The sequence below is a fragment of the Poecile atricapillus genome, chromosome Z (assembly GCF_030490865.1).
Source record: "Poecile atricapillus isolate bPoeAtr1 chromosome Z, bPoeAtr1.hap1, whole genome shotgun sequence".
Taxonomy (NCBI): Eukaryota; Metazoa; Chordata; class Aves; order Passeriformes; family Paridae; genus Poecile; species Poecile atricapillus.
Window position 1 is genome coordinate 4,016,635 of NC_081289.1, and position 22,297 is coordinate 4,038,931.

The 22,297-nt window shown below is 44.1% G+C and overlaps 1 protein-coding gene across 1 annotated transcript in view; it reads right to left on the minus strand.

Annotated features, from left to right (window-relative positions):
• The window catches only part of LOC131573043 (scm-like with four MBT domains protein 2), an 86,126-nt gene extending 72,938 nt beyond the window's left edge, over positions 1 to 13,188 (minus strand). The window contains exons 1-3 of the mRNA XM_058826619.1: positions 13,040 to 13,188; positions 8,240 to 8,334; positions 5,281 to 5,521 (exon numbers count right to left, since the gene is read on the minus strand). Of these exons, the coding sequence (XP_058682602.1) occupies positions 5,281 to 5,521; positions 8,240 to 8,334; positions 13,040 to 13,145 (442 nt within the window). The 5' untranslated portion in view covers positions 13,146 to 13,188. The remainder of the gene's footprint in view (positions 1 to 5,280; positions 5,522 to 8,239; positions 8,335 to 13,039) is intronic.
• Between the last annotated feature and the right edge of the window lie 9,109 nt (positions 13,189 to 22,297).

Sequence of the window (22,297 nt, forward strand, 5' to 3'; positions counted from 1 at the left end):
AAAACCAAGATTTTTACCTCCTCTCTTCCCCTTTGCCGTCATCAGGAGAGCTAAGGAAAAAAAAAGCTACTTTTTTATATGCTCGTTAAGTATAATCTGCTAAATGTTCTATGCCAATGCATAAAGCTGCCTACTATGCTAATAGAATATTTAATTGACATTTATTTGCTGACTAGTTATTTATGCTAACGTCATCCCTGCATAATTAATAGTCTGCTAAAGTCAACTTGAAAAGCACATATAAAACACTGTACTAAGAGTCATTTGCAGCATTTAAAATAAAGAAATCCTGCCATCTATTTACATTAGGTTAGTCTAAACTCAGTTTTGATGGAATAATAGGATAAAGATCGGGCAGAGATTTTAAAGAACAGCCCTGTATACTGCTTTAGAAACATCCACAGGCTTTGACAGTGCAACCTGCCAAAGAAGATTTCCGAGTTTCATTTTACTTGGCTCGAGGGTCCAGTTCTTAGCTGATGTAAAACAGCATAAGCTCAGTGAATGCCTACTTATTTTCTCCAGCCTCAAGGTCTTAGGAAGTAATATTTCAGGCAGAAGAGCTAAACCAGGGCCAGATCTGCTCTCCATCCCAGTAAAAAAGCAAAAGGAGAAGCCCACCCTGCCCATCTGATCCCACTACCTGTGCTGTAATCACAGACCTGCAGGCAGTTTAATTTTTACTTCCTCTGGGATGAGATTACCAGGGGGAAGATGCCTTCATTTAAAAAGAAACAACAAAACCAACACTATCCATGACTGTATTTTCCGGAAGGGAATCTCTGAACACCCTCATCCATTGTCAGAAACATTATCTCTGATCTCTGTGTCCCTCTTTTAAGAGCCCGTGGACAAGCTTTACATTCAGCCAGGGAGCTCCAACAATGACACTGAAAGCCAAGGGTATGAGCCACATCACCCCCACCCTGAGCTGTTACCCAAAAAAAAATCCTTCTGTGTGCCTTGGAGTGACATCAAATCCACACCTGCAACACAGCAGACCATCTTCTGGCCATCCAGAATCATCATGCTGTAAAATTCTGACTAGGCCAACCAGATCCATTTCTCCCCTCCTTTACACTAGTAACCTCAAAGAGCAGGTTTTTGCTCTGTGATAGATTCACATGATAATATATAAAACCAGCCAAACAAAAACAGCAGTAAGTCGTCGTTTGAAGGCAATCCAATATGTTGTGGCACAAGTTTTATCTCCCTTTTCAACCATATCCTTGCCAGAATCTGACCCAGCACTTGGGATCACAGTGAAATTTCCTCCTTTGGCCTACATCTGGGGTAGGAGTTAATCTCACCTGAGAGCCACATGAAAACCTAAACAGTGACCAAATGATGGTGTTTCCCTTCACAGAATGCCTGAGCAGGCAAATGCTTTAGGTCTATCCCTCTTAATGGTATATTTGATGATTAAACTTCATCAAGCTCAGCATCATAAAAGAGAAGGTTATTTCAACCCAGGATCCGACTTCTGAACTTTAATCCTTCTTGTATTGATGCAACAAGGAAGTAAAAGCTGCTTTCCTACACAAAATCACAGCGTGATTGATCTTGGTCACCAAGCCCTGGTACAGCCAGCATTCAGAGGTTTCCCCATCTGCACCAGTCCACACCAAAATCAAAATATAGACATGGTTCTCTCCTTGTTGTACTTCTTTCCATCTCCAGCCTCCTGGTCAGCATGGCAAGCAGACTCCAGCTCACAGAGAGAGCATATAGAAATGCTCTGTCTGAATTTCCATCTGTCAATAACATTAAAGCAGAGCCACTGCTGCAATTACAAGTGTACAAAACAATCCCGTCAACCGGCGTCTTTAGCTGATTCCAGGATGCATTACAACAGTGCCAGGAGAGACTGGGCTCTGCCGGCTCAGCTGTAAATCTGCAATCTGCACAAAAACCCCCGAGTGTCAATCACAGGACGTCCCTGCTCTTTCACGATGCATAATTTAGCTACTACACTTGTCAGGTTCTCCACGCCGCTCCTGCGCCCGATGGTGGATGTGTCCGTGAACTCAACTGTCATCAACAGAGGAAAACAGCACATGGAAATGAACAGGCTAAAGGACCCCTCATCTCCTTTCACTAGTCAGGAAAGTTTAGCTAGGCTTTAATTTTTAATGCTCAATGGGTGAAACAGCCCAAGGGATGAAGGATGGTGACAAAAACCGCTCTTTGAGGAGGAAGAGAGCATTTGGGTAAGACATAGGAGGGGACAAATGCTATCCCTGTTTCCATGCAGGCTGATATAATGGGGGAATTTTAACTATCTGATGGGAAACCTTACATCCCACCCTCATAGTGCAGGAAACAAAGCCTCCCGCACAGCCCTGCCACTGCCAGTGAACTTTGAAGCAGGTTGTCCTTCCTCATATGAATTACAATTGCTGAAGGGCCTTGTCAGGAAGGATGAAAATTTCACACTCAGCTACATCAGGCAGTAGTTACCCACTGCTTACACCACAGTTAATATGCAATAAAGAAGAAATCTCTGTCCCAGGACGTGACATTAGAGCTGATCAGTGCCAAAGCTACAGACCATAAGGACAGCTTCACACTTGCCTCAGCTAGTTCATGAATAAACATTCAATTCATTCAAATGAGTTCTATATTAACTAATTTAAATAATTTTCATTTTGCTTTGAATGGTAAACAGATCTATTCTGCCAGGATAGTTGAGTTTGCAATTCAAATTACACACCGATTTGTAATGAGAAAAATATAATTAATGGCAAAGCTTGAAGTAACTACAATTTTACTCCTTTGATTTCCTGTGGAGGAGGGGGTTGGAGCACGAAGCTCACAGGCACACGTGCACTCACATCATCCTGCCATAAACCAAGACATTTTATTGCCACCTCAGGTATTCCTGATCTGGTGATTGCACCATCACGTCACAGGAGGACAGAACATGACTTGACATTTTACTCACAGGCCACAGGCACCATGATGCAACTAACATCACCCCATAAATAACAGTGCAGCAGTCTGTAAATTAATCAACTTCCTTCGATTTGGATCATAAACTACAATTATTTGGCAGCCGCCTCTTAAAAGCTCTGTGTGTGCTGGACTTTAAATCAAATTCTATTGATCTGCTGAACTGAACCAGCCCATTTTGTTGCATCTCTCTCCCATCTAATGAAATTCTTTGTCCCATCACTCTACCATTCTTGTCTGGCATCACATTTACGAGTTGAGCACCGATCAGCCCAACCTGACACGTAAGCAGAAACAAAGCACTGTCCCAGTGCTGTCATTCTGGCTGTTAAACAAGTCCATTTTGGCAACTCTGCTTTTTAACCAAAGCCTTCAGCTCCTGATTAAAATCACAGCCTAATGACAGACAACCAGCCCCAGCCACGCTGTCTGCACGGTCCAGCCAACAGATGCACTCACTGTGATCAAGATGTGCAGAACTGATGCCTTCAGAAGTGGGTCCATGCTATTTAAAGCTGGGTTTTGTCTCTCCCAAAGGTTTGACAACAAAATAAAAGTGCAATTCTAGAAAGGTTTGAAAAAATCTCCACAGAGTTTATAGAGAACATCAGTTTCTCTTTGCCTAATGCATAGGTCCTATGATTCTGTAAGTCTTGAAGGCTCAGATCCTCTTGGGCATTTTAGATGCCTCATTTCAAAATATGAGCCAAGCTCTTAAATCCTTAAATCTCTTTTGAAATAACAAACCATGCATTTAATTTATTCTTTTTGAAAATTATACTGTGACATACAACAAAGTTTATTCACTGAAAATGGGAGTGGGAGGGGGAAAATAAACAAACAAAAAACCCCAAACTAACAGGGCAATTGCCCACATTCAGCACCTTGGTGTACAGTTACCTCACCCAACAGAGAAGAAGGGATGTAAGACACACTGCACACTTGCAGTCACTCAAGCAAGGCAATTCCCACAGAGTGGCCACGACACAAAGGGCAAATTCCAACAGATCCATGAAAAGCAGTTGCCTCAGGTTGTAAGGGAATTGTTATTTCCTATTATGACATTCAGTAAGTTCTCTTACCCCCCTGACCCTCACATTTGAGATTTAGTCTGTAGCACTGTACACCTTTCTGGTAACGCTGATTGTAATCCACAAAATAAAATGTCTTTTAAGAGGCCAATAAAATAAAATACCTCACCCCTCTCACATCAGCTTGATTTACTGGTGCTAAGGCAAGAGATTTCTCAGCCGTATTTCTCTTCAAGACTTTTTTTTTTTTTTTTTAAGCAATCAATCTTGTGTTTATTCAAAACACACAGACCAGAACAAAAAGATAAGTTTAGCTCACAGTTGGGCATATGCAAGGCAGGAATGTCAGCTTTGATTCAAAGACTGTCTACAGCTCACTTCAGGGGGAAGTCAGGGAACACTTACTCCAGGAGGATTCCCACGTGGCACACAACTGGCACAGGCACTGTTTTCAACAGCCACACAGCAGAAAGGGAAAGAGTAACTTCAGCAGCAGAACCCTTAAATCAGACTTTCCTTAAATGTATGCACAAGCTGGAGGCTGAATACTCATCTCTTCTTCCCTTGATCCAGAATAAATGGGATATATGGCAGGAATACTTAGGAGCAACACTGACAATATGCCTCTGCTTGGAGCAATGTAGCAGCAAGGATACACCACAGCTGCTCTGTTGATGCACATAGCCTACATATATATATATTTATATTCTTATACACTGGTGATCAAATTGTATTATTAAAAAACTGCTCCACATGAGCCACTCAGGAACCTACAACACTTCCATTCAGCTGTTGTGCACCTAAGAGCTGCCGATCAGGACATGCCCTAACCACAAATGACCAAATTCTGCCGTCTTTAATCATGCAGATCTACCATTGGAATTAAAAGCTGCCCGAGTCTGGCAGTGGAAGGTCTTAAACTTTCAGGGCAAACCACTTTTGAGTGCAAAGTCAGCTTCTGATTTTGATTACACCCAAAGTGATCTTGCTTATTTAGTTTTTTTTGCTCTTCTAAAAGAACAGAACAGCTTTCTCCCCAAAGTGAAAATCACAGCATTGCAGTTCAGCAGTAAGAGACATCTCCCTATGGAAGTGCCTTCTGTTGTTACCAACTAGGGCAAAAACACCTTTGCTGGAGGCTGATTGGCAAACAGAATCCTGTGGGGACCTGACCCTGCCCACATCGCCCAACACCAGCTGAGGACCTGGAGTACCCATCCCAGACCAACCAGAAATCTGGAGATGAACCCACAGCCCAATACCAGAGCACAACCCTAACAAACCAGGCAGAACTCACCATCTGGAGGCATCAGGACCTTGTTGTTCTGCGTGCACCAGCCCACGGGGTGCAGGTCTGCTGTCATCACATCACACCAGAAGTCTGCCCTGCGGTCGTCCCCGTAGCCGCAGTAACGGAGCAGCAGGAGCTGCCCACAGGTGGTGATGATTGTAGCCACCCAATATGTGTCTGGGTTGCTCTTGTTGGCCACTTCTAATTTCATCCCTGGCTGGAAACTGCTTTGAAGGCTGATTTCAACCTTGCAAAATGAGAAAGGCATGATGTTACTTTTGCTGCTTGGCAGGGAGACCCGCTTCCCTCCCCTGGAAATGCTGCCCTTAAAGAGAAGCCCTGGGATAGGACATGATCTGATTGTGCTTTTAATCCAACCACCTCCCTGTCCATCAATATGAGCAGTTCCATTCCTACTTCACTGGCTCATATCCCATCACACAAGTCCCACAGGTTCCAAAGTGCAGGAGTGGTACCTTCAGGTGTACTACATCCAAGGGAGGACTGGCACTCATCTTCAATCCCTAAATGCCACTAATGCCTCCAATACCGTCAGCATAACTGAAATAAAGTTTCCTTTCCCACTGCACAGCACCATCAGGCAAATCACAGGACACAGCAAGGCACAAAGGTATGAAGCACCTCTAGGACTTAAGCCCAACTACAATAATTAGTCACATAACACTAAAGCACCTCTAGAGACTTGACAAGCATCAAGGGCTGAATGCAGTACCAGGGAGAACAAGGAGAGAATTTCCACTGCACCCATCCTCAGCAGCTCAAGCCTCAACCAATTCCCCCTCCCAGCACCCTGGAAAACAAGGTGTGACCAGTCACTGAAATAAGTAAATTGTCTGGGTCACTGTTCTGCCATCTGATAGAGACGTCACTTCCATTTATCTCAGCAGTGACAGGTCACCTGTAACTTGCCTTAGGACACTGGAGATGCTCGTGCATCTCTTTTGGGACACTGCTGATGAACACCAGGGCCTGTTGTAGCACTACCTGAGTTTCAAGGACCAGTGGGATGCCTGTAGCTGTTGCTGATAAAGAAGAGGTGGACGCCAGTGCACTGGTCAGGTGCCAGCCTTGTCTTCACAAAACCATCCAAAACATAACCTGTCACTCCTTAGGAGATGTTTAGGGACAGGTTGTTACAGGTTTCTTGGAACCTTATCAGCTACTGAATCTAGAGGGATTATAAATCTAGGTAACCCTGTCTCTGATTGACTTCCAATTGAAATAGCAGTTTAAAATAACTCTTCTACTTACAAAGATAAATACAACATGGTCTACTTGGTCAACTGAGGATTTCACAGACATGGGGATGCCAGTCTGCTGAGAAAACACTCCTCTGGCCCATCAGTAATCCCTCACTCATCCAACTCCAGCTTCTGCCCCCAGGGATGCCCACCCAAACCCATTTCTCATTTGCACTCCATGTGCCTTTCCTTGTGTGGGCACCTCCAGCAGAACCAATGCCCAGAGTCACAGAACAATTGAGAGGGGCCTTTGGAGATGGCCTAACGCCGAAGGTGGTCTGTGACACTGCTTTACTCAGCACTAAGACAGGATCTCAGCAATGCTCAGAGTCCTCATAAATAACCCAGGGTAACAGGCTGGCCCATGTCCCAGTACAAACTGGATCTCCTGGCCTCCTCCCAGTACAGCTGCAGCTGCAGCTCAAAGCACCTGAGCCTGATGCCTGCAGAGAGTGATCCATTTGTTGGTTTTCTCCATGTGCTCACCATAGCACCAACAAGGCACTCCAGAAGCCAAGAGACTTGTGACTGGAAATCACATCAAGAGTAGAATCAGACAGATAATACAATCTTCTCTGACAGCTTTCAGGTTTTTGGCCAGATTTTGAGGATCAAGTTTCAGATTGTGAAGCAGTCACCAAGGACTGTTCCCAGCACCAATCTGTCCCACACTGACATTCCCAGGATTAAGGTGCTGTGAGACACTGCAGTCAACAGAAACAGCAGGACGAGCTAGGCATCTCCACACAACTGAAGACATCCTTAAGGGCTTCATGAAGCATAAAACCTTCTACTTTGAGCCTGGAGAAGAAATCTGGGACAAGATGCTCTCTCCAAACAGCTGCTGGATCAAGAATAAACTCCACAATAAGCATTCCCCTGCTAATCCCCAGTGTAGAGAATTATGGTCCTTCACCCTGCAACACTCTGGGTTAACTGTTGTTAAAATGAAAGCAAAATAGGGAATAGAGGACTGTACTGGCTTTTTAGATCTTGGTAAAAGAGAGGTTTTTCATCCTTTAGCCCTACAAAACAAGCCACAAAATTACCTGGAGACAAAGGTGGTTTGACCAGGTGATCTCCAGAGGTGCCTTCAGATGCTGCTTGTGCTAACACAGAGCAGAGCACAGACTTGTCACTGCCACAGCAGTCTGCATGCTCCATGTTCACCCAGGAAAAGCACAGAGTCCCTGCTTCCCACACTTCTGAGACAGCATCTCCAGGCAGGAGGCTGAGAGGTGGTCTCCTATGAGCCACACTGAACTCTAGGGCTGAGTGATTCTGCCAGTCAGTAAATCAGGCATTAAAAGGAGCTTTTGGGGAAATAAGACAATTGTGAGATTTATCTCTACAGGCTGGCATGGACAACAATGGATGTAGAGGGGAAAATAGGTGAAGAGAAAAAAAAAATGAGTGCATTATAAGCAAAAGGAAAGACCAACACAAGCCCTGCAAAATGGAAAATTTGATGCAAAGGCAGAGGATAGGGGACTGGCACAGACACAGAACTCCAATCTGTGACTGCAAACACACCAATGACACCTAACACCAGCTGGAGGGCTATTCCCACTCAGGGTTTTGCACGTGTGGAGGGACAATTTCTCCCCAAAATGGTAAAACTCCACTACAGTCCTGCAGGGAGCCCCTGAAAACCAGAAGAAGGAACATGTACAACACCCACAAGGCGCAGAGGAAGCACGTACGTGTTTGAAGGAGGTGTGGGGAGCAGCACTGGCTCCTGTTTCCTCCAGGAACTCGTCCCAGTTGAAGTCTGTGTCCTCGATGCTGGAGCCCTCATCTGTTCAAAAGAAAAAAAAAATATTAAAAAAAAAAAAAAAAAAAAAAAAGAGAGAAAAAGAAAAGCAGCCTAAAACACAGCCAAAGAAGGCAAAAGTTGTGTCAAAGAGTTCAGGGTGAGAATAGCAACCAGTATAAACATCAACAGAAGGGAAAACAGAAAGCTTGCTTTAAGGATCTGTGTTTTGACCAGCTCTTACTATGCTTTCAGCAGACTCTGGGGCTTTAGCAGCCAACACTGAGACCAGAAATGACTCTGCTTCCATGGCAGTGCGGGCACAAAACTGTCATACACTGCAACAGGCACTTGTGCTCTTTTATTTTGCATTTGATGACTCCCTGGCTGCGAGGGAGGTGGCTGCCTGCCCACTATCAAGGAGGTGCAATGTCCTTGTGCCCTCAATTAACAGCACTGTTAATTACAGCAGTGCCCCCATGATAAATTAGAAGATGCTTCTGCTGGCTGAGCCATGTGCAGACCAAACACCCCAACCCTTGAGGTGGGTGAGACCCATTTTCACTCCTGCTACCTTTCCCCATTTTCACTCCTGCTACCTTTCCTCTCCTTCCTCAGCATCACTGCACCCATAAATGTAAGATAAAGCCCCCAGGCCTCCCTCTTCCCCCAAGGCTACAGCTGCTTTCCCCAAACCCCTGAGCACACCTCTCTAGACCCCTACTGCATTCTTACTCCCTGCTCCCCTTCAGATTTGGGGCTCTGTATCCTCTCTCCCCCATGCACACACTGCCCCACACAATCCCTCCCCACAGGAAGGACTGGACATGACCACTCTTTCTTTTCTCCCTTTATAACCTCACTGTGGCAGAGCCAAGGCCCCAAACCATCTCTGAAATGCACACAGCAATAATTAAAAATAAATCTTCTTTCAGTTACAGAAAATCAGCCAAATCTGATTGTTTTCATTTTGTTCCCAAGCAATTTCACAAGCCCAGTTTCATCCCCAGAGCAAAAATATTTACAGTCTAGCAATGAGATCTTTGCAATAAGCATTTATCAGGCAAACTCTGCGAGACCCTTTACCTGCCCAAACATTCATCAGTGTGGTCATGATGTAATTAAAGTGACTCATGACAAACTGAATTAAGAACCCTCCCCAGACAGTTTTATGAAGAAAAAGGCAGGGTTAATTTATTGCAATTATTGCTACAGGTCTCCAGTTTCCAGGACCAGAGAAAATTATGTTGTGCAAGGGGAATCTCTCATTATTAAAAGGGGAAGACACAATTTTTATTTGCTGCCTGTGGCACCAGATCCACATAGGTGAGGGGGAAAAAAGGGGATCAGAAGAGGGGTTTTGAGACAGAGCTGGTGGACGGTAAAGATCTGTCTGGGAGTTCAAAGCTGAGCTGTCAACACTTAAACACTTGCACGCTCCTGCATCAAGTCTGACTCCTTGCCCTAAACTCAAATCATCTTCTTAAATATTGAGATGCAAATCAACATTTACTCCAGTGATAAAGAGTCTACCGGATGACTCTTCAACTCAGTAAGAAATAACCCAATTCAATTATTACAATCCAAAAATAGACTAATTCATCGCAGAATGAAGAATGGGCTTTGTTTTGACTTTTGCAATCACTGCAAAAACCTTCAGGCACAGAAGCTGGCTCTAGTTGAGATATCTGACCCAGAATGAGGGGTTTGTTCAACCTTGACTGAATGATAAGCCACAACATAACCACAAGGTAGGAGCTTGGTGGAAAAATTCAGTATCATGCAGGCAGGCAATTTAGATGAACAGGGATATTTTTCAGCCTTCATGCCTGCAATCCTGCAGAGTTAATGTTATAGAGAAGAGCTGTGTGCAGAGATTTCTGAAACCAAGGATGTTAGTCCATCAGTAGATGGGCAGAGATGATTATCCATTCCAGGTTTAAAATAGCTTAAGCAACTTTTTACCCTGAACAGAACCAAGCCCCATCCAACCAAAAGTCAGAAACACCTGCCATGAAAAGCTTTAAGTGCATAATCCCTTCTGCCTCATTGCTCCCTGCTCCTGCATCCACCTGTGTCTGTGGGGTTGGGATGGACTGCTCCAACGATCCCAAGGGCATTTCCACCTCAGGACATGGACAGGACTTTTGGAACAGGCTGCCCAGGGCAGGGGTGGAGTCACCACCCCTGGGGGGATTTAAAAGTCACACAAATATGACACATGGGGACATGGTTTAGTGTGTGGCCTTGTCAGTGTTGGGGGAATGGTTGGACTCAAAGCTCTTAGACATCTTCTCCAGCCTAAATAATTCTGTGGGGTTCTGTGACTTTCAGCTCAGCCCTGGGCTCTCTTCTCTCCTGGTCAGGTACTTCCATTTCAGAGCATGAGCCCTTTCCTTCAGCCCAGGATGCTCTCTGTGTACTCTCAGTTTTTATTCCCGTTTTTGCTCTAATTGCCTGTGTTAGTCAAGGCAAGATCTCCTTCAGCACCTGTCCCCTTTTCTCCAGCCCTCCTCGGCAGTCTTATGGGAAAGATTAATACCACAGAGCGTAGGAACTGAGTTTTTCCATCAGTTCAGTGCATAATCTCCAGCTCTTGCAAAGAGCAGTGTCTCCAAGGGGGTCAGAGTTTTCCCCAGAATCTGGAAAAAGCTTTTTAATAAATATAAACAGATGCTACTTATGGATGTATCAAGTCCTTCACAACCTTATTAACCCTGACCTACTCTACCACGGGCCAGCACAGAGACTCTCACTGGTAGGTTCTTTCACATGCTGCCCAGCAAAACTCACAACAGCACCTGTTTAACAAAATACCACCCAGATCTCTCCTTTCTAAACCCAAATTAGGAGGCTTCAAGGCCCGGAGGTGAGGCAGAGTGAGAGCTGCAGCCTTCCCTCCCTGTCAGCTCATTCCTCTCTGACACATCACCAGCCTGGCTCCTCTACCATGTTTTATCTGCAGACTTTATCAGGAAATTACTTTTACAAGGTCTGTAAAAATAATGTCAGAGTACACATTTATCACAGCATCAGTGGTTTATTTTGCTTCATTTCACCACAATGAATTCTGAAGGGACTGTATGTTTTCAAAATGTTTTTTTAATGGACTTTGTTCCCTGCTGGAATTCTGGCAGGGGGGCATTCAGAAGAGACACGGGGATGAGACCAGCCCAAAGGTCCCAACACCACCCACACATTCAACAGAAATCTCCTCATCCATCAGAAAAACCCAACTGCTGAGGAGCACAGGACACCCTGAAAGGTGATAAATCTGGCATTAACCCTCTTTTACATACCAGCTCTCTTTCCAATTATTGGTACTTAGGTCCAGAGCTTTTCCTTAATGAAAGAGTCAAGGCTGGCTGGTTTACAATACGGTGATGTATAAACAAGCCCAGGATGGCAAATAAAATCAACAAGTCATTATCTGCAAGCCTCTCAATGGCTTTAAAGTGCTCATGCATTGACACTATAAAAATGCAACTGTTCCAGCTGTTAACAGCCCCCTGGGATGTTCAGCTATGAAAATGAAAAGGGATAAAAGACCCAAACCCTGTGGCTCCAGAAAGACAGGGTTTTTTTTTTCCAGGATTCACTGTAGGAGAACGTGTTTAAGGCAAATTGTTTAGACATCTTATTTATAGCACCTAGATACACATACATGACTTTTTGAATGAATAGAGCACTGAAATGCTCCTACAACAGGAGTGGAGAAAGGGAGACACACAGATACCTTATCAACCACAAACCTCTGACACAGCCTTGGGAGAGCCATCAAAATCCTTATCCCCACTGAAATTTAGGCATTGCAGGCCAGTTCTTACTCCCCAAAAAATGTCTATGGTTGGCCAACTGAACCTCATTTTAGAGGCTCCTATCTCTCTCCCACAGATAAAAACAGATCCAGTGGTGACTAGATCAGCCCAGACATGTCCACTCTGGAAAGGCAAGGATCTGGTGTCCAAGGAAACAGGAAAATTACTGAGCTGCTACAAGAAGTAAGGAAACTGAAGGTTGAGTGGCCAAATTTCTGACATGCTGAGGGAGAAGCAGGGAAAAGCTTAGCTCAGAAAGAAAGTAGGTTAGGTCTAGCCATAATGTACTTTTTCATCATATGACACAGCCTCCTCTTGCTAGGGCTGGATATGGGAAATTAAAGCACCTGATTCCATCAAAAAATCACCACACAGTAGCATCTACTTTTCTGCATCTACCATAGAACATCCAAATTTAGCACAGCAAATTCTCACACCTTCAGGAGCCCATCCCAGAGCATTACAAAGCATCCAGTCGAGAGCACAAGGACAACATGTGACCAACTCTCCTCTCCTCAGTGTTTGTGAAGCCCCCTCACCTGAAGGAGTCCAAAAACATAGGAAATGAGAATGAAGGAAATGAGGGGGAAGGTCAAAACAAAGGAGAAACGCTGTAAATTTCATCTCTCTTAACCACAAAACTTCAACAGAATAAAAAATGGTGGGGAAGCTGGGAGAACTCATTATGATGCCTTGGGAAAGGTTTTCTATGGCTTTTTGTTTAAATTTTGAATAGCTGATACATACTGCAGATGAGGTCCAGAAGAAGAAAAGCTCTTATTTCCCATCAATCACAGGACACAGTCTGATCCCTAAGACCCAAAAAAGGGCTTGGAGCTGTACAACCATTCCCAATGCCTCCCTGGCTCCCAGCTCTACCTGTGAGGAGCTGCAGCAGTGACAAGGACTCGTGGGGGTGAAGGGGAGCTCACCTGAATCAAACTGCTCCCCGTCACCGTTGGCCGGGCTGGGATCCTTCTCGGGGGAGAGGGGCTGGGTCTCTCTCATGCTGGCAATGAAGGATGCCCTCGTCTCCATGGCTCAAGGAACAGGCTTTGCCTTCCTAATTCATCCTGCAGCAACGAGGACAAGCTAAAAGGAGAATTAAAAAAAAAACAGTGAGTGATTTGTTCTACCTGAACCAACCCATTCTCTTTCCTGATGGTTTTCATGTCACCCTATATTGGTACAGTTGGGGTGAAAGATCTTAGGCATCTTTTCCAGCCTAAACATTCCTGGTGGTGACCCTTCCATCCTGCTCTTGTCTCCAACCTCAAGCTGGGGTTGGATGAAAATCGCAACAAAGGACCTTAGTGGCAATAATATCCTGAGAGCAACAGCAAAAATAATAACAGAGCAAATAATAAGGTAATAAACAGCATCCAGAGGCTTCACATCTCAAAGTTCTCTCCAGCTCCCAATGCCATCAACAGAGAGAGAAGATTCAGCCCACAAGGCAGCACAACCCATGCTAAAAAACCATCTCTACCGTCTCCCAGCCATTTCAGGCCTTGATTTCCAGCTTTCTGATGGCTAACACGGTGTGAGATGTATCTCACTCCATAAAGATTCAAACTTCCAAAGTGGGAGATCTGTGGTAATCAAACAGAGGAAACACTAAAGCAAATAGTCATGAGACAGATACTGGAGTAATTCTAGAAAATAAAACTGAACATGCGAAATGCAGATATCTTCATAAAATAGTGCTGGCTGCAACTGTTTATTGAATGACGACTGACCTAAAGTAACTATACTGGTTTTAACATTCAACAGGGCAGCAAATACTAACCAATTTTAAATTGAGTTGTGTTAGCAGAGGAGTTTCTTCTAGAAGGAATGACCATAGTAAATTCAAAGTGGAATAAAAACACACAGAGATGAAAAACAGTATAAGGAAGGGCACCCAGGCTGACCAGATCTTACATCAGACACCAGACTAAATGAGAACTGCATTTCCAGCCACACCAAGCCACCAGACAAGCAATACCCCGAGATACACCTTTAGGAGTAGATTAAAAAGAACCCCAAAGTGAGATTTTCAGTAAAACTCCGAGATGCCGAGGAATTACAATGTGTGAAAGGACGACTGAAAAAGAGAAACCAAGAGCTGGGGTTATGGGCACAGAGGGAAGCAGCTATTCACAAAAGATATGATAAAGCAAAGACAGGCAGTAGGGAAGGTGTGTGTCCAGAATATCTGATGGAGAGGACTGGTCCTGCTTATTAGAGGAGCCTCCAAATCTTGCATGACAGACAGGACTGTGCTGGCAGCACCACTGCCAAATGCTCTGCAAAATGTGTGACTAAAAGTAGGAAAGAAGTTTACTGCCAGAGGCCAAGCAAAGCAGGATGTAATAAGATTGTAAAAATATATGGGATTTTTTCAACTTTTACTACTCTGGAGGCATATTCTAGAAGACTAGATATGATGGTTATAAAACAGAAAGGAGGAGAGTGTTCTGCCGTGGGTTTCTCACTCCCAGTTTTTAAGGCCGCTCCCATGGCAATTTAAAAGAAGAAATGGACGTGTGTGAGCAGCTATATTAGAACTGAAAAAGATGAGGAGCATGTCAAGTGTCTGATATCCATTAGCTAGACCATGGTAGGACTGTCTGCCGGAGCAATCACAGCTGCAAACCTGCAAAAATACACGGGTGTTTCACAAAAAAATCACTGGTGGAAGCAAATTACAAATGCAGGTGATTCAACCCCCACTTAAAGCTCTTCAGGTAAAGTTAGAAATTTTAGCTCCCCACCCCAAAGGAATCTGCTAATGAAAGAAAAAAAGAAGTATTTTTAAAAATGAAGATCATAAACCAGCTCAGAGCAATATGATCACTGGTCTCTTCATAAAGTGCTCAGTAGAATTTAAGTACTCCACAGATATGACCCTTCTCCCACTGCCACTACAGCACTTCATCTTTATTCTTTGTTGACATGGAACTCACTAATGAATTAAGTGTATTATAGACTCTGAGTATTCTGAGTGCAGCTAACCTCAGAACATACACATCACTCATCCCCAGTGTATATTAAGTTTCAATTAACCATGAAACTAGAAGCAATCAGTTTACTGAAAGTCAAAAAAACCCACTTCTCCTTTGGTAGACAACACTTCCATAAATATCATTAATAATAAATTAGCTAAGTATCAGGACTTTACATCAGGCTTGTTAAATGTGAGAGGAGGGGAGATGCCAGCTGAAGCTAAACATTGGGTGGATGTGGTTGTTTTAATTTTTGCCAGGGACCAGACAAGGATGGAAGATAACCTGGGTCTACCATAAAAAATTTAAAGAATAGAGAGAAACAGAGAGATCAATTTAAACACAACAAATCCATCATCTTAAAGAGAGCGCAGGGGTAACAATATAGATACTAAGAAGAAACATAATCTGCTTGGTATTGTAGTTAAATCTTGTGATGCCTCTATGATGCTGATAAAATAAAGTTATGAGCTGATAAAAAGCTGAAGGTGCCCAGACAACAAGAGTATTTGCTCTTTTGCTTTTTTTTTTTTACACAGCCAAGCCTCAAATCTGCCACGAGTGGGACTCAAACCTTGGATCATGGAATTTCCGATCAGCAACAGAAAATGGATGGACAAAATCAGCAGGAACCTGCCCAAGGTGTCTGTAACACAACTGGGACCTATCTGGGACTGGGTTTGAGCTCACTTCAATTAAAAGGGGGAAATACAGAATCTCTCAGGCATATTCAGCAACATCAACCGTTTTGGGTTTTTAAACTCTATTTTAATGTGTTTTTTGCTTAAGCTATGGACAACTTGCTGGTTTTGAAATATCATGTCGAGAGCATCCACATCCCAAGGAAATTTGATCTATTAGAAGACATTACCTGGATTATTTTGGGAATTACAAGTTTACCAGTTATGGTAGGAGAGCACTTCAGTATTTTCCCAACACCATGTGACAAGAAGACCAAACTCTTATGCAAACACCAGCTTCAAAATAGCTCTGAGCTTTAGTGTTGATATAACTAACTAGCAAAGAAAGCTGACACAGGGTATTAATTTTTCGCTTCTTATTAATTGCTGCTAATTAACACTTCAAACAGAGTCCCCAGCCATACTGTTAACAGTAGCACACTGGCTGGCCTGGAATCATCAACATTACACAAGCAGCACACACCACTGTACTCCAATTCCTCTGCCAGTGTGAAATCCACTGGAAACCAAATCAAGGACCACTAGCCACACTGCCAGCCTGGGAACAAGTTGATGGGAAACAGCACCAAAAGAGGCTCAAGGTGACATTACACCAGGCAGGAGCACAAAGGAAAATTCTATGAAATGCATCTGAAAGAGCAGGGAGGGGGGAAATTCCCTGGTTTCAGATCCCTTGCTCATTGTTTCTGCACAGTGGTGGCTCAGACTGATCCGATTCTTCCCCCCACGCAGCTCCCATTCCCTTGGTATTTAATTCAGATCCAGGCTCTTAACTCACAGGCAGGAAAAGCCAGGCAATATAATAAAGAATCTCTTTTATTTCCTTCTTCCCACGGCTGTCAGTCTCAGCCCTGCCTTTATCTCCACCATGCTGCCTTGTCATCTGTATCAATATTGGCTCTTTGTACAAGCACAGCACTGGCTTCCTCACACCATTTTACATTTCTCATCTCCCGTCAGCTCCATCCTGGTTTTTCTTCCTTTGGAGTAATTCTCTGTAGGGAGAGGTGCCTTACCCACACACAAATCCAGCACCCCTAGGGCTCTTCCTTAAAGCTGCTCCTTAAAAACTTACTTTCTCCCTGGAATGCACGCTTGGTTAACCGGGATTGACACAAGGAAGATAAAAAAGATTCTGCATCCTGGAAGCCTCTTGCCTGAATAGTGAACCAGGTGTGCTGATGTAATGCTGAGTCCTGAATGGTGGGGAAATAAATTCCACTGCTTTCCCAGTGATCTGGGATTGATTTTGGCCCCTCCAAAATGCAGCACCAGACATTGACTGGAGATGGTCCCACCTCTCATCATGGTGACACTTGAGAGAAGCAGCAGGGCTGCAGGGTCAGAGAATCACAGAATGACCTGAGTTGGACAGGACCCACCAGAATCATCAAAGTCCAGCTCCTGGCCCTACACAACATAACCCAAACAATCCCACCACGTGCCTGAGAGTGCTATCCAAACACTTCATGGTCTCTGTCAGGCTTGGTACTGTGACCAATTCCCTGGGGAGCCTGTTCCAGTGCACAGCCACCCTCTGGGGGAAGAACCTTTTCCAAATATCCAGCCTAAACCAAGGCAAGGAAAATCACATCCAAAAGATGACTGACTTAAGTGGTTCAAATCAAACACCTGAAATTCATATGAGATGAACAACCTTCAGGGGGTTCCTGCTCTTGTACAGCACCTGCAAATGTTTTAAACATCCAAATTTCCCAGCAGACAAGCTGAATCAGTCACAGAATGGCTTGGATTGGAAGAGGCCATAAAGATCACCTGGTTCCAACCCTGCTGCCATGGGCAGGGACAACTTCCACTGGACCAGGTGAAGGGAGATGCTCAGATGGCCATGTGGTACTGGTCCTGTTGTGGAGCAGGAAGAAGGGGATCTCATCCCTGTGGGACATGATCCAGGATGCACTGCTAGTGGCAGCCTGCCACAGTATTTACATCCCTGAACATCTGCACAATGCAGTGGAAGCTCATTCAAAAGGGCTATTGAACACATCAAGTAACAGTTTCACCTCCTAGGAAAAGGGCCCGTCTCTCCTCTCAGACAAAGTACCAGTTGGAAACCTTTTAAGGACATTTTCTTCCAAATTCCTGTGAGAGTTTTTTATTATTTATTTGAGAGCTTCACTCGCCAAATGTTTTCACTTATATCAACTGACAATTTCTCTTTCATATTGAAGACCCCACAGGATTTTAATAAGGGAAATTTACAGCTTTGAACAGCTCTGTGTTGTACTCTGGGGTGGAACAGACAAATCCCATGTACTCTGGAGAACCAGGAATGTTCACAATATTCAAATACATAAAAAACAGCTGAATGGGGAAAGAATATAATCTGTTTTCCATGTTCATGGTGGACTGAAGAAGGCAGCTTGGTTTAAACTGCAGGGAGAGGACATGATTTGGGCAGGAGAAGAAATCTACTAATAATGAATCTGGTGAAGAAGCAGGATACACTGCAGCAGAGGCACAGAGCTCTGCTTTTTGGAGGAGTTAGGATGCTAACCTGTCCAGAAACTGATCTTGGTAGAGTTAATCCTGCCCTGGGGTAAGGGCAGAGCAGGGATGGTCTGGATTGTCTATCCCAAAGCCAGAGAAGGACAGGAACCAAACTTCTCTGAAGACACATGGTGGAGAAGGGATTGTGCAACGTGGTGGCAGCCCCTGTAACTCAGCCCATCCTTGCTCTCTTCTCTTCTTGCACTGCTGCCAAAAGCTTCACACTTTTGATGCCAGCAGAGACAAACATGTTCCACAAAGCAATTTTCTCCCCCTCCCTACCTGGCACGCTCCGGAGTCCGGGAAACACACAGAGATAAACAGTGGTAAGATAAGATAACAGAAAGTAAAATAAACCTAATTAGAGACTCTTAACTTGTTTACAGTAAAGAGCCCTGCAGTATTAAGAAAAAAAAGAGGGAGAGATGACAGGCAGACACCCAGGCTTGGATACACATCACCCTCTTAGCGGTACTGTGTGTAAATAAAACCTAAGGACCTAGAGATGGACTTCAAGCCAAAACCTGCCACGAACTTCTCCAAGGACTAGATCAAACTTCAAAAATTAAAGCACTTTTTCATTCCACTTTCCTTCTACTGAGTGACTTGAACATTTTATAAGCAGGGGCAAGAAGGCATTGCTGCCCCACCTGTACTCCCACCGTTGCCCCTGTGAACCCTGCACATCCCCACCTTCAGCACCCCACAAAGCACGTGTCCCAAGGAGAGGGAGGTCACCACATACTAACCTTTCTTGTCTCCAGCTGTTCTGTCACCCAACAGGTGTCTGTCACCTTCTTCATGACTCAACAGGCAATGTCCAAATGGTGCCCCCTACTTTGGTGAAGCATTCCTAACCATGCTAAGCACCCAACATACACCGACTACTTGGAAATATGGCATATTTAAATTTGAACATCTTCTAAAGCTCTCAGCTGAATCAGGGCCATCAAGAAGATTGGGACAATGTCCTTGATGCCCTTTATAACAGGAAAGAGAACTGCATGGAAGAAGCACAGCAAAAACCATGTGCAACACTCTGTCTTCTCCCACCTCTGTGATTGAAATGGAGCTGAAACCAGGAAGCCTTTGAGATGGGTAACTTGAAGACACGGAGCTGCTTTATCATCCTGAGACACCACATCCTGTTAGGCAAAATTACAGAACAGAGGGGTGTGGGCTGCAAAGGACCTTAAAGATCACCGAGGTCCAACCCCGTATGTGATGCTTATCACCTCAAAACACACCAGCCACATGGACCAAATTAATCAGTCAGACCCCCTGAGTGGGACCAATCAGCCCAGTGACAGAAGTCACCCAGCAGGAAACACAAAACACTGTTTTCACGGACTTAATTTAGAGCCCAATTCAGAAATCCCTCATCAACCAAACTCCCATTGTCCAGGGCAATCAGTTCAGCCTTCTATGTCTTTGCAGCAGTCAGAGCCGTTTTCAAAAAAACAGAAAAAAGAGAAATACAAGATGCAAACCAGAATCCAGGAAACATCTGCCATTTGATTCCAACAGTTTTTAGGAAAAAAAAATGATATTTTAGATCTTGGCACTGTTTGGTTCATTTAAACAGCACAGCTGATCAGCACTTGGGCTTAGTCTTACACACATTTAACATCCCCGTCAGTGCTTTACATCCAGAAGCAGCTTCACTGACTGGCAGGATCTGCCAAAAAAAGAAAAATTAAAGAAAGATCCTCACAACCATCTCCAGACACCTCACAACTAAACAGCAGGAAGAGGAGGACCCTTCCCTTTGCCAAGCACATGTGAGGGCAGCCAGCAGAGCCCTGCCAAAGTCTATCCAGAACCAAACTGCACAAGACATTTTAACTTGTAGAGTCCTACAAGTCACATTAACGGGGCTAATTCCACCTAATTTCTCCAAGGTAAAACAAATCGGATTCCCTTTCACATGAACATGAGAACTGCTGCAAAACATCCAGGTTTAATGCCTCACCACCATCCCAACAAAGCTTCTTGGAGCCTGATCTTAAACTTGCACTGAGCTCCTACACTCAAAACACCTTCCAAGAATCAGTTAATTTTTGCTTTCTCCTGAACTTTCTTTAAAGATGTATTTTTGATGCACCTAGGAGAGCTATGGCTTTCTACCCAAAAGTCTCCACGAGAGACTTACGACCCTTTAGACTTTAAGCATCCTCAGCCTGTGGTTGTCCTGTCTGATCTCCTACACATCAGGAGCAGGCATAACGTCACCTGCTGGATTTTAGAAGGGAATTCCACTTCCTTGCCAAGCAAATAAATGCCAGACTTTCTAATTAACTGATATTCAAATTGGGTCTCAGAACTTTACCCCAGAAAAGATGTCTCCTTTGCACAAGCCACCCACTGATGCTAAGAGTATTAGTCATTGAAGCAGGAATTGGGAGTAAAAATAGCAAGGATTCTGCACATACTTTTTTTAAGCCTCACACGTACTCAGAATTGATCTCTGGGTCAGCTGTCAAGAAATGCTTGGTTTGGGGCTTTTTTTCCTTCCTTTTTATTGCCATTTTATTTTAGATCAACACTTCTGATTCATAAAAATGGGAGTAACTGTGAACATATTTTCCAAATCAGCCTTCACAAGAATGCTTTGTTGAGGTCTTATAAAAGGCCAATCTCAAAATAAACTTTTTCAGGAGTTTTTTAAATGTCAGTGGAGAAGTCTTCACTATTATTTCTGTATTTTCTTATTTTGCAACTCAAACATTTTTAACCACTTTAGGAGTCATACCCCAAGACAGAAAATAAAGGAAAAAGAAATCTTCTGGCAAAAAACCCCACAGGATGGATCTGACAGGTTTCATCAGGGTCTGTCATGCAAAGATCAACAGTTCCAAATGATGAATTTTAAATATTGACAAGGCACCGTCAGCTACTCTAATCCTAAAAAACCACCCTGCTTCTAGAGACCAGATGTTACAATGACAGAACAAACTCATACTTGCAGGTGGCATCACTATTATCAACAGCATTTCATTTTCAGCACTGAGGACCCTGCTGCACCAGCTGATAGACTGCAACAATATTGATAGTATTAAAATACTTCTGACACCTCAGGTCATCCAAAACATGGAACCTGTGGTCATCACATGAATTTTTTTTCTGTGAACCCTCATGAACACACCTCTGGCTCCTTTGCTTCAAGTTTCATCTGTTACAAGTTTTTGAGTTTTTCACAACTCCTTTATCGCTTGGAGACACTCAGGAACAAGCCACCTCCTTCAACCATCACCATCCTTGAAAACCTCCCCAGATGCTCTCCATGCCTCTGCTTACCCCACACCAAAATGAATTTAACCAGTGAAATGCCCTTCAAGACTCACAGAAACACAGAATGGTTTGGGCTGGAAAGGACCTTAAAGACCATCTCATTCCAAGCCCCTGCCAGGGACAGGGACACCTTCCAATATCCCAGGTGTCACATCCAACCTGGCCTCGGGCACTTCTAGGGATCCATGGGCAGCCACAGCTTCTCTGGGTAACCTGTGTCAGGGCTCACCACCCTCACAGCCAAGAATTTCTGCCCAATATCTGTTGGAGAAACAAGGTGGCACCTTCTCCACCTGTCCCCCAGGGATGTCCTGTCCTTCAGCAAGGCCAACATCACATCCCCTCACTCATCTCAGACCAGCATCCCATGGCTGTCAAAGGCCAGAAACAGTGACACAAAATACACCAGCTCAGCACAGCACAAGCCAGGAGAGGGGGAAAAGCACCCCCAGCCTAAAGCGTCGGCAGGGCTGGTGTTTACCCTATTTCTAGTAACACTTCCATAAAGTTTTAATAAATGCTTCATTAAAACATCAACTGTCTGTCCAGCTAGTCAATTATCTCTCATAATCACAGCTATATAACTGTATACTGTCTTCTACAGATGTTCTTACATCTGTGCAAAACACTCTCCACCTCTGCCACATGTAACATCTGTTGAATATTTGCAAATGTTTTCTCAATATAGAACTGAAATTAC